The sequence below is a fragment of the Chrysemys picta genome, chromosome 4 (assembly GCF_011386835.1).
Source record: "Chrysemys picta bellii isolate R12L10 chromosome 4, ASM1138683v2, whole genome shotgun sequence".
Lineage (NCBI taxonomy): Eukaryota > Metazoa > Chordata > Testudines > Emydidae > Chrysemys > Chrysemys picta.
In genome coordinates, this window is record NC_088794.1 from 26,281,925 (window position 1) to 26,296,213 (window position 14,289).

Genomic DNA, 14,289 nt, shown 5'->3' on the forward strand with positions numbered 1-14,289 from the left:
TCAAAACAAGAACTGGGAGGAGGGCAGGAAGCTGGGGTTGCATTTGAAGATGGGGGTAGGAGCTTTGCTGACATTTCCCTTTCACCCTGAGCTTTGCACTTGTGACCCGGCCCTCAGCAGCAGCAGGGAGCTCCCCAGATGCAGCCTCTCTGCTCTCATGGTTCACACCCTGCCCCTTCCCACACTGATCCTATAAAGCCCCAGTCCCATAGCTTCCTCTTTCTTGTATGAGAAGTGGCTGCTGGGCAGGGTTTTGCTAGCAGCTCCTGAAACCATGGGGCTGGGCTGTAGGTATTTTGTGAGCTTAGTGCTGCTCTGGTCCCTGGGGACAGCCCTTGGGCAGGGGGACTTCCTTGGGATCAGTTTCTCTGTCTTGCAGCGTGGGTATGAGTATGACTGTGGAGACTATGGGATGCAGCTGTTGGTCTTTCCCAGCCCAGGCCGCACTGTCCGCTTCAAAGTTGTGGGTAAGTGGCTGCCTGTTGGGGTCCTATGCCTTTCCATCTGCTAATAGTGTTAACTGGGAACTTCTGACTTAATTACTTCTGTTGGGCAGGCTGGAGAAGGGATGTGATCTCTTAACCTTCAGTTGTGAGGTGACCTCCTTCCTTTTGCCATGATCTCAGCTGGCCTGCCTGTTAACCTTTGGATCGTGAACTCCTGGGCTAGTCTGACTGAAGGGGTAATTTCCTGCATGTCCTTGGGAGCCCTTGTTGTTGAATTAAATATAAGTATCCATTGTCCTAATGACTGGTCTAGAGCTAACTTGTGCTCCCCTCTATGGGGGAGTGGTGACTGCAGCTCCTCCAGGAACTAAAAACAGTGAATGGCCATTAGGCAATCTGGCTGTTTTGCCTTAACTCCCGGAGAGGTACCACCTCCTGGAGAGGCTCCCATACACTAGTCCAAACTGGGCTCTCTGAGAACCAACAGACCAAGAAAGGACTCCTGGAAAATGAGCCTGAGCCTGAGCTTAAACTGATGCAGCAAAGGGACAGAACTGTCTCACCAAGGGTTGGGGGGGCAATGCTTGGGGGAAAGGTTGGAAGGAGTAACACCTACCAGAGCTTGAGTTGGCCATTGTGGTGCCCTCTGGTCAGCTTCTTAGCATGCATATAGAATCTTCTTTTTTAACATCTCCTCTGTTTTAAGAATAAATGTGCTTGCTTAGAAGATGCTGAGTGGTAACTTACAGCAGCTGGCAATACACTGGTCATACCTAGGTTCCTACCAAATTCATAGTCACAGGATTTAAACTGTAAATTTCATGATTTCAGCTATTTAACTCTGAAATTGTAGGGGTCCTGACCCAAAAACGAGGCAGGGGGGAATTGCAGTACTGCTACTCTTACTTCTGTGCTGCTGGTGGGGTGCTGGGCACCTCAAAGAGGATGGATCTAGACTGTTCTCAGTGGTACCAGATGACAGAACAAGGAGTAATGGTCTCAAGTTGCAGTGGGGAAGGTTTACGTTGGATATTAGGAAAAACTTTCACTAGGAGGGTGGTAAAGCACTGGAATGGGTTCCCTAGGGCGGTGGTGGAATCTCCTTCCTTTAAGGCCAGGCTTGACAAAGCACTGGCTGGGATGATTTAGTTAGGGATTGGTCCTGCTTGAGGGCCCTCCCAACCCTGATATTCTATTATAACAGCTGTTGCTTTCTGGCTGCCCAGCTCTAAAGGCAGTGCAGAACTAAGGGTGGCAATACCATGACTCCCTCTAAAATAACCTTGTGACCCCCTGCAACTTCCTTTTGGGTCAGGACCTCCAATTTGAGACATGCTAGTATCCCCCATGAAATCTACATAGTATAGGGTAAAAGCACACAAGACCAGATTTCATAGTTGGTGACTCACTTTTCATGGCTGTGGATTTGGTAGGGCCCTACCTATTGGAGAGAAAGCAAAGTGCAGGTGCTGGCCATTTAGGCAGTCCGGCTTGCTGGGGATACTGCAGTGTAGGCAGGGAACACAGTGGTCAGGAGGTAAAGAGGTGCAGGCAGGCATCTGCCCAAGAGAGGTGATGGCCAAGGAACTGAGGGCCTAGAGTAGATGTCCTCAAGGGACCACAAGGAGGGAATACAGGTCCAGTTACTCTGAACTGACACTATCCTTTATGCCTCACAGCACATCCTGTGAGTCACTGCTCCTAGCAGGGCCGGCCTTAGCAAGAGCGGGGCTCAATTCCTGGGGGCGGGGCTTGCTGGCGGCAAGCCCCGCCCCCAGGAATCGGGCCCCGCTTGGGCCGGGGTCGCTGGGGCCAGGGCCAGGCCGGAGTCGCCGGGGCCGGGCTGGCGCGCCGGGGCCCGAGGGGCCGGGGCCAGCGAGCCGGGCCGGGGGTGCTCGGCCGGGGCCAGTGCCCCGGGGCCCGGGCCGGGGGTGCTCGGCCGGGGGCACCGCTCGGCTGGGGCCAGGGCCTGAGCCAGAGGTGTTCGGGGCCGGCACCCCGGGGCCCGAGCTGGGGCTGGGGGTGCTCGGCCGGAGCCGTGGGGCCGTGCTGGGGGTGCTCGGCCGGAACTGGGGCCGCTGTCCCGGGGCCCGTGCCGGGCTGGAGCCAGAGCCGCCAGGGCCGGACTGGGCCACGCCACGCCTCCCAGGAGCCCTCCTCGCGCCCCCCCCCTTACCTGTTGCTGCCGCCGCCTGCTCCTGTTCAGACTTCCCGCGCACATCTGATTTGCGGGAAGCAGGGGAGGGGGAGGAACAGGGGGCGGAGCATTCAGGGGAGGGGAGGAGGGGGAAGTGAGCTGGGGGCGGAGTGGACAGCTGCGGGGCCCTCTTAGGCGCGGGGCCCAATTCAGCCAAATCGGCTGAATCGGCTTAAAGCCAGCCCTGGCTCCTAGGATGTATCTGGATGGCCTAAACAGGCTGGTGCCAGACCTAACTCTCTTCCTTCTAGCTTATGTTATTGCACATGTTCCTGCTCCAAAATAAGCCTGTCAGTTGCAAGTCCTGGACAGAAGGCAGAGGACACGAGCCTTCTTACCTCAGTGGCAAGGGAGTGGGGATAGCTCAGTGGTTTGAGCATTGGCCTGCTAAACCCAGGGTTGTAAGTTCAATCCTTGAGGGGGCCACTTAGGGATTTGGGGTAAAAAAAATCAGTAGTTGGTCCTGCTAGTGAAGGCGGGGGCTGGACTTGATGACCTTACAAGGTCCCTTCTAGTTCTAGGAGATGGGATATCTCCATTAAGTTAAAATTCTTGTAACCTCCCAAAGGATTGGCTTTGAGTTCTCAGCTGCTTATGCGGCATAGGCTTGTCTTATGGGATAACTTTACATTGGAGTCACTGCAGTGTTGTAATAGGGCTATGTCCCAAAACCTCACTTTAGAATCAGCTGATCCCTTATATATGGGGAATCTTCCTATTTTAGGATCAGGCCTATCTGAGCTGCACTGAGACTGCACAATGTAGTGGACATCTGTCCCTGCTCCAAATAGGAGTACTTAAGAGACATGGGTCTTCTGCACTACTGGGGTGGGGGGAGGGTGCTGAAGGAACTCTCATGTCAAATTTCTCCTGCCACCTCCATGCTATCTCCACAGATGAGTTTGGGACAGCCTTCGAGGTTACTAACTGCTCCATCTGCCTCCACTGGGTCACATCTCCCCAGGAAGGGGCGGTGATCTTCTCAGCAGGCTACAATGGCTGTCATGTGCTGAAGAAGGTGAGTTTCTGCACCTCTGACCTCCATGGCATCCTCTGTGCTCCTGTTACGAAGACCTGTGCCTGCATCCCAGCAAAGCACAGTCCTTGACTCTGGTGCAGAAAGTGTCACTGAGCATCACAACAATGAAGTTTACTGTGGGCTGTCCAACTAACCTTATTGACCTCTCCCATAACCCCCAGCAGAGAGGTAAAGTTGTTGGCTCCCTACTAGTTTCCCTGCACCTATTTCTATTAATGCCTCAGGGTTGATTGACACACCTAATACTTGCACTTTCTTTTTTGTACAGGATGGCCGTAATCACCTGCGGGTCCGTGTAGAAGAACTGCTGAGCACCAGGGCTGTTGCTGCCACCCGTGATGTGAACATGACCTGCCCCAAGCCCACTGAACATGACTTAACCCCAGAGGAGACCATGCGCTACGTGCCGCAGCCGGGCCCGGTGCCTCAGCCGCAGCCGGGCCTGGTGCGCCCGGTGCCTCAGCCGCAGCCGGGCCTGGTGCGCCCGGTGCCTCAGCCGCAGCCGGGCCTGGTGCGCCCGGTGCCTCAGCCGCAGCCGGGCCTGGTGCGCCCGGTGCCTCAGCCGCAGCCGGGCCTGGTGCGCCCGGTGCCTCAGCCGCAGCCGGGCCTGGTGCGCCCGGTGCCTCAGCCGCAACCGGGCCTGGTGCGCCCGGTGCCTCAGCCGCAGCCGGGCCTGGTGCGCCCGGTGCCTCAGCCGCAGCCGGGCCTGGTGCGCCCGGTGCCTCAGCCGCAGCCGGGCCTGGTGCGCCCGGTGCCTCAGCCGCAGCCGGGCCTGGTGCGCCCGGTGCCTCAGCCGCAGCCGGGCCTGGTGCGCCCGGTGCCTCAGCCGCAGCCGGGCCTGGTGCGCCCGGTGCCTCAGCCGCAGCCGGGCCTGGTGCGCCCGGTGCCTCAGCCGCAGCCGGGCCTGGTGCGCCCGGTGCCTCAGCCGCAGCCGGGCCTGGTGCGCCCGGTGCCTCAGCCGCAGCCGGGCCTGGTGCGCCCGGTGCCTCAGCCGCAGCCGGGCCTGGTGCGCCCGGTGCCTCAGCCGCAGCCGGGCCTGGTGCCGTACATCTATCCTCCACTAAGTAATATAGGTACGTTCTCCTGTGTCTCCACTGCTGGGATTCTGGGAAGCTGTCTTTGCACTTCACTAGGGTTACCATGTCTGAACTTTCAAAAAAGAGGATATTCCATTGGGGGGGGGGGGGAGTGCTACCCCCTCCCCCTAGCCACTCCTTCCCACTTCCCACACCCTGACTGCCCCCCACAGAACCCCCAACCCATCCAACCCCACCAGATCCCCGGGACTCCCACACCTATCCAACTGCTGCCTGTCCTCTGACTGCCCCCCCGCCCGAACCTCTGACCCATCTAACCCCCTCTGCTCCCTGTCCCTGACTGTCCCAACCCCTCTCCACATCCCTGCCCCCTGACCAGGGCTGGCTCTGGCTTTTTTGCTGCCCTAGGCAGAAAAGCCCCCTCCTCCCGCCCCGCCCGAGCACCGGGGGGAGGGTGGCGAGCCCGGCCGGGGCTCTCCCCGGCCGGCCGGAGCGCCGCCCGCCTCCAGGCGCCACCCAAGCACATGCTTGGTGGGCTGGTGCCTGGAGCCGGCCCTGCCCCTGACAGCCCCCCTGAATTCCCAACCCCCTTGCTCCTTGTCCCCTGACTGCCCCCCTTCTCCAACTCCCTGGCCCCCTACTGTGCTGCTCGGCTTAGAGCTGGTGTCTGGCTTAGGGTTACCATTTGCCCAGATTCTGCCGGACATGTCCGGCTTTTTTGAGTTAAAAATAGCATCGGGGGGAATTTGTAAATGTCCGGATTTCCCCCCCTGCAGAGCGCGCATGGCTGACAGGGCATCCGGTCGGATCGTGCCACTCGCACGGGGCTCCTGCAGCCAGTGCCCCTCCTCCCCTTCCCCCTCCTCTCCCCTGCAACTTGAGATCACTCCCCTCCTCTCTCTCCCTCCCTCCCTCTCCCTGCATTCGCAGATCGCCGGCCGGCCGTTCGCCTCGGGCCTCCGGCAGTCTGGAGCTCCTCCCCTGCTGCCCAGCCAGCTGCTCTGCAGCACTCTGTTCTGAGCGGCACGGTAAGGGGACCAGGGGGTCAGAGAAGTGGCAGGGAGGTTCTGGGCGGGGGGGTAGTAAAGAGACAGGGAGCAGGGGGGAGGGTTGGATGGGTCAGAAGTTCGGGGGGGGGCTGTCTGGGGGTTGGGGGTGTAAGGTTTTGGGCAGTCAGAGTACAGGTGGGGGGGGTCTCAGGAGGGGGCAGTTAGGGGACAAGGCACAGGGAGGCTTAGGTAGGGGGTGGGGTTCTGGAGGGCAGTTAGGAGCAGGGGTCCCAGGAGGGGGCAGTCAGGGGACAGGGAGCAGAGGGGTTTAGATGGGTCAGGAGTTCTGGGGGGGGCTGTCAGGGGGTGGGGAGTGGTTGGATGGGGCGTGGGAGTCCCTGGTGTCTGTCTGGGGATGGGGGTGTGGATAAGGGTTGGGGCAGTCAGGGGACAGGTAGGGGGTAGGGTCCTAGGGGGCCAGTTAGGATGGGGGGGGAAGGTCTCAGGAGGGGGCAGTCAGGGGACAAGGAGTGGGGGGGAGGGTTGGGGGTTCTGAGGGGGTGGGAAGTGGGAGGGAGTGGAAGGGGCAGGGGCAGGGCTAGGGCAGGACTGGGTGGGGCTAGGGCGGGGCTCCTCCTGTCCTCTTTTTTGATTGTTGAAATATGGTAACCCTAGTCTGGCTGAGCACCCTGCCCAAGTGGTGTGCTGAGGCTGTGGATGAGGGGGGAAGCAGGGGAGGGGCTCTGGCCGCCGCGTTCCCTCACAGGTGCACAGCCCCACCCCCAGCGCTGCTGGGCGGCATGCTAAGGCTGCAGGGGATGGGGGGGAGCCGAGAAGGGGCTTTGGCTGCCGAGGCCCCAGTGCGAGCGGCGCTCAGCCGCCCTGTCAGCCACTTTTCGGTCAATAAATAGCCGACTGGGGGGAAATCCTGGACATTTTTAGAAATCCCCCCCTCCCCCCCCACCCAGATGGCTATTTAAAGAGCGAAAAGCTGGACATGTCCGGGGAAGCCCGGACGTATGGTAGCCCTACTCTTCACCCTTGCCCAGGACACTGCAGAACACCTTCAAATTCAGAACTTAGCCCATCCTGACTCTGAGGCCTCTACCGAGAACTATCATGGCTTGTGTCAGCAACTGGGGCTTGATGATAAAAACAGAACTATGACCTTTCTTGTACTAATGTGCTTTGGGAGTGTGGATCTGAGCATGTGGTGTCTGGTCCATGGGTATTGTGTAACACCTGTGTAGGTGGGATCTGTTGTGGTGATTGGGTCTGCACATTTACTCTAATTGTGAGATTCACTGTAAAATGTGGAAGTTCATAAAAATGTCACGAAGTGGTGATGGTGGGCAGGGATGCAGGGGAGGTATAAAGGAGACAGACTGAATTAGTCTAAATGAAAAGGCCTACTGATATAACTCAAGGACCAAGTTGAAACCGTACTCAGTAAAAACAGATGTGGAACCAGAAACAAGTGAACACTCGTTTACCAATGAGGCCTAATAATAAGGGGGTGGGCTAGTCTATCCATCGTTTTCTTGTGGGTCCTTAAAGACTGTAGTTGTGGGGGAAGACCGAACAAATGAAGGCTACTAGAGCAAGCTTCACCATTATCGCTACCACCCCACTGTCTCCTGGGGCCCTGGACTTTCTTTGCCCTAATCCTGAGGCATATCCTAACCAGGCTAGAGGGATCCAGATGACCTCTCCACACCATCAGTGGTACCCAAAAGTGTATTGGAGTAGCAAAGTGGCCATGTACTGTGCTCCAATCATCTTCTGTGCTCAGTGGTCTGTAACCTAATCTTCCAGGTGCCCGCCTGACACCAGAGCAGTGCCAAGTGGTGGCTGGGAAGATCCCCTGTGCAAATGCCCTTGACCAAGCTGCCTGCTTCCAGGCTGGCTGCTGCTATGATGGGACTGACCCAACTACTCCTTGCTACTATGGAAACACAGGTAAAGGACCAGCTGAAGGAGTTCTGTCCCATAGAGCTCAGGGCATGTTCACATGTTAACACTCAGTTGGAGGAGGAGCAAGCCCTGAGCCAGCAACTGCTGCTGTCTTGTTCCATCTCCACTGGGCAGGGAGAAGAAGCAGGGGATGGAAACTGTCCCCAGATCACATATTCAGGGCCCAGAGTTGATGTAAACTGAGTACATCCATAGATGTTCACACCCAGGTTTGTGGTCCTTCCCACTTAAAGCATGGGAGCTCTCCACAATGATTCCCATTGCCCCAACCATAAAGGTGGAGAGGAAATGGCTCAAGAATGCAAGCCTGAACTCTCAACACCTGAGAAACCTCAATCAGTCTATGAAGGGCCTATGCAGAGTGTGCAAGGTAAGTGGAAAGAATCCATCTGATCGCCAGGGGGTTTCATTGAGGGAATACCATGGCCCAAGCCCTCCTTTCCATAGCCTTCTCTCTTTCTGAAGGAGAAATAGGCGGGGGCATACTAGCCTGTGTTCTGAGACACAGTGAATATTGGCCTCTTCCCTCAGCATGTCTGTGCCCAAACCTAACTCTGGCTTGTAATAAAGGGTTGGGGTTCCTGCCCCCACATGTTCAGCATCATTAGGCTGCAATTGCCGTGCTTACCCTACTCCTTTGTGTTGCAGTCACTCTTCAGTGCCTCATGGATGGTCACTTTATTCTGGTGGTCTCCAGGGACATGTCTGACCACCCCATCATCCTGGACAATGTACGGCTAGCCTATGCCCAGGCAGGGTGCAATCCCATCAGGATGACAGAGGCTTTTGTGCTCTTCCGCTTCCCCGTCACACAATGTGGCACCACAGTACAGGTGACAATACATCCCCTGACATGTAGCACAGACTCTTCTGCTTCTCAAGAAGGGACTAAACACCTCCTGTTTCCCATTCCCTTCCAGGTGATTGGGGACAAATTGATCTATGAGAATCAGCTGATCTCTGGCATTGACATACAGACTGGGCCACAGGGCTCCATCACTCGGGACAGCACCTTCATGTAAGTTGGTCAACTTCTGTTCTGCATAGACAAGAGTCTTTCAGTGTGAGACCAATCCTCTCTGAGGAATCTAACAGATAACCTGTCAACTCCCTTAGTTGCTAGTTTTTTCAGGACAGAAGAATCTCAAAATGCTACGAGTCAGTCTTAATTCTGCCCTCTCTATGGTAGATAGCTGACTTTCCAGTACCACCAAGCAAGACTACCTTGCAGTTCAAGACTGCTAACAAATACTAGAGCTTGACAACTCTACACTTCAGTAGGAGGGAGAGCTGACTTTCTGGGGAAAACAGAAATCAAAATTTTGGATTCTAGTCTGTTGGAATTTGTCATCAAAGATTAACTTTGATTAAAATCTTCTAAAATAGCCTGTGGAAAACTGACACTTTTGATGCATGTCCCAGTCCAATGACGAGGAAGAATAAAACAAGACTGAAATGTGGCTGGGATGCTAGGGGGATGGCTTCTACTGTAGCAAACCACCATGCAATTAATGGCAAGTTACTAGAGCCTCTTTCTGAATCTCTTAAGTAATGACTGCCCACCTCTCCCTATACTAGGGCACTAACTTGGTGCTGACTCAAAAGAACAAGTGTCAATGACTGAATTGTCAACTGTCCATTGGAGACTTCCCTTGGATCTATTCCATTCAAGTACTGACTTAAATCTGCCAACACGGTTCAATCTGACTAGATCACAGCTTGAGGCAGTAGGCCAAAAACCTGAGATTAGCTTGGGAATGAGCAATTGTGTAGGATCTTATACACTCAGCAAGTGGCACTTGGATCTTGCCACATTGAGCAGTGGTGGGCATTTAAACTAATGGGTACAAATAGCCACAGGGGAGCATGAAGATGCACAAAATGTGACTCTAAAACACCTTAGCTTGGCTAACAAACCTCAGCCCAATCTCCACCCTCTACTCTCTCCTGTGCAGCCTCCATGCTCGTTGCATCTACAATGCTAGTGACTTCCTGCCAGTCCAGGTCAAGGTCTTCTTGCCCCCTATACCTGCACCAGTCACCCATGCAGGACCCCTCCGGTTTGAGCTGCGCATCGCCACAGGTAGGTGACGCCTCAGTCCAGGGCGGCAAACTCATTCCCTGAAGGACCACAGGCATCTCAGATCTGCTCTCCTCCTGCCCTCTCCCCCACAGACCTGAGCTACACATCCTATCTCACGGAGAGAGACTATCCTGTGGTGAAGGTGCTCAGGGACCCAGTCTATGTGGAGGTTCGCATCCTGCAGAGAACAGACCCATCCCTGGTTCTGGTTCTGCACCAGTGCTGGGCCACCCCAAGTGCTAACCCTCTGCAGCAGCCACAGTGGCCCATCCTGGTGGACGGGTGAGTGGCTGGGGGCAAAGGGATTACTGTGTCTCAAGCAATGGTAATCCTGGGAACCTGCTTAAATCTACCCCTCCTTGTTCCTAGGTGCCCATTCCTAGGAGACAACTACAGAACCCAGCTTGTGCCCATGGGCCCTGCCTCATCTGAGCTGCCCTTCCCAACCCATTACCAGCGCTTTGTCCTCTCCACCTTTGCCTTTGTGGACTCTACTTCCCAGATGGTGCTCGAGGGACTGGTAAGGGTTGGGGGGGAGGGGGCTGAATGCCTATCCTTGGTAGCCATTCCTACTACAGCCAGGGAGTGACCCCTGAGCAGCCTCTTCCTCTTAAAGAGGAACTTTGCCCATCCAACTGGAAAAGCTCCATTTTGGAGGGTGTTGCAAGCTGCAGTCCCTGTGAGGAGTTATTCTGAATCCTGGTAGCTTGGTCACATTGTGGTAGGTGAGTGGGTCCAGTTGGCTCAATGTTCTGCAGCCCCACTTCTCTTCAGGAGCAGTGCTCCTCTATCATAAGAACCTGGTCTTGTGCCCTATGACCACTGAACTGCATGGTTCTGGTCACTACTGACCTGGGTACAAGCCTGACCTTGGGTGGAAGCAGCTCTAGCATATAACCTGCATCTTTGCCTTCCACCAATTAGAAAATAGCATGAAGCTTTGGCTGCTGGAGTAGGGCCTCCTTGGGGTGGACAAATCCCACCCCAGTTCTCAATCCAAGAATAGCAAACTCATAGGTTTTGCCTGCTCAAGAAATTAGCTGAGGAAATCCTCCAGTGACTTGTACACACTGGCACCTCCTTGGCTGGTGATGTACCAGGGTGTATTGCCCTCTGCTGAACACCATAACTAAACTTCCCCAATGAAGATGCAAGCCTAGTATTACAGTAACTAATCTGACCTCAAAGGTTAAAAGGGCCAGTCCTTTTTGGAGAAGCATGTTTGAGGCTGTGCACTTGCTGAGTTGCATGACTGGCCAGTGCATTATGTAACTTGGGTTCCTGCCATGTCTGGTTTAGGTGTACATCTTCTGTAGTGCTGCTGCCTGTTCACCATCCCAGCTGGAGTCCTGCAAGACCATATGCCCATCAGGGGTAACTGCAAGTAAGTCTGGCCTCTCTGTTCTAGGCATGGGTGTGGCATGCTGCTGCTGGTTCCAGACCCACACTGGCTGCAGTCCAGCCAGAACTCTCAACTGTCCAATTAGCTATGTTCTGCAGCATAGAAACAGTTGGTAAGGAGTGTGAACTCCCACTCAGATCAGTGGATCAACTGCATGAGTAAGGTACTCCTCAACATCTAAAAGCATCACGTAGCTGTACTGAGTTACTTCATGCCAATGCATCTGACGCAGACCACTAGGTCAGATCCCCTGCCCATCCTTGTGGCAGCCATGATGTAACAATGGCTTGACTGTCTCCTGTAGCTGTGTAGGAACCAATAAACACTCCTTGTCCTCCAGGACAGTCCTGATTCTGGAGGTGTGAGCAGAGATCACCCCCTTGTCAGGCCAGCAGCTGGTTCTGAGTGAACTCTGCTTCAGCTTGTTGACTGCATCCTACTGGCAGCCCCGAAGAGCCTCCAGATTCTCTAATTCTCCCTCTCTCTCTCTTCTCCCCCGCCCCCCAGGAGGCCGTCGGTTCCTGACTATCCAAAATGAGACAGAGCCTGTCAATGTGGTGAGCTCTCGTGGGTCTGTGACTTTCCAGAACAGCCCAGAGGCATTCAAAGAGCCAGTCTAGGGAATGAAGGTAACTATCCTCTCAGATCTCACACACCCCACTCAGTGGTGTCAGACACCACAGCCAGGCACATGGCAACTTCAGTCCTGTCTCATTAGGAGGCACTGTCTCCTGCCAATGTGTAAAGAGGTGAGGTAGGGACTGAATCAATGACCTGCCTTGTAGGAGGGAGCTGGTAACAGAAGCTTGCTAGTAGCAGAGGATGCATGGACTCCCATCTGGCCTGGCTCTTACTCATGCCTCTGTTTGGGGAGTGGGGAACACAGGACTGAGACAAAAGTAAGTGAGGATGTCCTATTCAAAAGCACATAGCTGGGATTTAAGTTGCTGGATAGCAGTATCCCCTAAGGGGCAGGGAGTAATGCAAAGAACCAGCTGCCTGCTTCCAGTTTAGAATTAGTGAGTAGGGATGGAGTCAGTCTTATCCCATCCCTGGTGGGGTAGATGAACCTAGGTATCCTTCATCTCCTCTGGCCACCTATCTAAGCCATAATCTCCTTTTCCCACAGACCCTGTCTCTAGACTGGACTTGTCCCCTGTGCTCCTGGCTGGGCTCTTGCTGGTGGTTGTGGGCTCCATCCTCATTGCTGTGATCATGCTTTGGAAGAGAAAAGGCTGGATGACCAGGTTCCAAAACCCTCATGAAGGAACATTGTAACAAAAAACAATAAAACTGGTTGTATTCTACTGGTGACCCCTATTCTCTTGGGGTGGGCCAGGACATGCAGTATTCAAACAGCAGTTAAATTGTATTACTTTCTGTAAACCAAAGGTGGTATCCTTCCCCCACTGCCCCAGGTTTAGCCTTCTAAGGTACTAGGGCCCCACAAGTTCTCATAAACTTCATGAATGCACCAGTCCCTCCAAGCAAATATTAACTGAATCAAGGCTGCCTCAACCAGCACAAGTTTCCATAGCTCAATTTGCTAAGGAGAGCAAGAAGCAAGCCTTACATATCTGCAACTATGGTAAGTGTATGCTCAGCACAGAGTTCAGCACAGGTTTTTCCTGCATCTCAACACCCTGTTGCAAGTGTCTCCTTCAAGCATCCATGAGAAGAGGTACTCCCCTCTACACCACCTAAGGGCCAAAGTAGAGGAGTTCTCTAGGAGAATTCCATTACTACTCCTCTCCTCCTCCCCTCTTCTCCCCCCCCCCCCCACACAGGACCTCTACATAATATTCCAAGAGTGGGGCACCATGCAGGGCCGGCTCTGGCTTTTTTGCCACCCTAGGCAGAAAAGCCACCTGCTGCCCCCTTCCCCCCCCCCCCCCCGAGCGCCGGGAGGAGGGCGGAGAGCCCAGCCGGGGCTCTCCGCTCTCCCCAGCGGCCAGAGCGCCGGGAGCAGGGCGGAGAGCCCGTCGCGGCTCTCTGCTCTCCCCGACCGGCCGGAGCGCCAGGGGGAGGGTGGTGCCGCACCGCACCCCTCCAGGCGCCGCCCCAAGCATATGCTTGGTGGGCTGGTGCCTGGAGCCGGCCCTGGCACCATGTACTAGATCTACCCACAAGACTTGTCCTCTGAGAGTGGAGGGTGAAGGTAGTTTATGTATCCAGATGGCACAAGCATTCAGATCCTCCAAAGCAGAGGTCAAAAATGCAGGGCAATAGATTCTAGGTGTGCAACAGCCTAGAGCTGACACTCTAAAGTCTTGTCTAGAACTGAGAGCCCGGGTGTTTCACATACACTGCTGGATTGGGAGAGCCTGTAGCAACAATATGCTATACCAGTGCCTACACCACCAATGTATCTCCAGTGGTTAAGTGCCACTATAAGGGGAGATTTTGACAGCCCAGCAAAATGCCTAGGCTACTGCTAGTATTGGAATGTATTATGTTTATTGACAAAAGCAGCTGATGGCCTTTGTAGCAGCCTTAGCATAACTAGTCAGGAAGGGGTTGACCATGAGATGTGAGCATGACCCTGCTGCCTTCCTTGGTCAGCAATTTCAAAACAGCTTAAGTCTGCCTCTGGTTGTTTGTGGGTGGTTTTTTTTTTATTTTTTATTTTTCTTTTTTTTTAAACAGGAAGTCAAACTAATCTTTAGACTGTGGTGCAGGAATAGTCCTGCAGCTGTAACAGATTAAAAATGCTTACATTAATGTGTTGATGTAATTGCAGTAGTTACTAATATAAAGGTGCTAGAAAGGTCTGAGGAATTTTGGATTTAACCTTCTGGACATCTCTTGGAATCCCTAGTGATGGGTGGATAGCTGGCCACTTGAGGGCCTCCCTCCAGACCATGGGTAACTCTTGTTTGGGGTGCTCTAACCCTTTAGCATATCTGTAAGTCCTTGACCTCAAAGTTCTGTTTTTTATTAAAGCAATTTGGGTTTGTGCCAATCTTTAATCTGACAGATATTATGTTCCCCCTTTGACTTCTTCCTTTCAAAGAGTACAATTACCCCAAGCTTTGGGTTGAGAGATTCCCTGGGTAAAATGACTGGACCAACTGAAGCAAGTTCAGACCACTGAACAACTAACCTATTGGCAGGCACAGCCA

At 54.3% G+C, this 14,289-nt stretch overlaps 1 protein-coding gene across 2 annotated transcripts; it reads left to right on the forward strand.

Moving 5' to 3' along the window:
- The first annotated feature begins 201 nt into the window (after positions 1-201).
- On the forward strand, positions 202-12,474 carry LOC101935605 (zona pellucida sperm-binding protein 1-like). 2 transcript variants are annotated; one of them, XM_008174565.4, is made up of 12 exons: positions 202-467; positions 3,540-3,661; positions 3,951-4,755; positions 7,524-7,667; positions 8,331-8,515; positions 8,603-8,700; positions 9,638-9,765; positions 9,858-10,047; positions 10,135-10,285; positions 11,065-11,149; positions 11,675-11,796; positions 12,297-12,474. In XM_008174565.4, the coding sequence occupies exons 1-11, from the start codon at positions 275-277 to the stop codon at positions 11,785-11,787; spliced, it is 2,214 nt and encodes a 737-aa protein (XP_008172787.3). In that variant the 5' UTR covers positions 202-274; the 3' UTR covers positions 11,788-11,796; positions 12,297-12,474. The 2 variants fall into 2 exon arrangements, with proteins under 2 accessions (XP_008172787.3, XP_042713098.2); XM_042857164.2 differs by having other exon boundaries at positions 12,310-12,474.
- Positions 12,475-14,289: the final 1,815 nt, after the last annotated feature.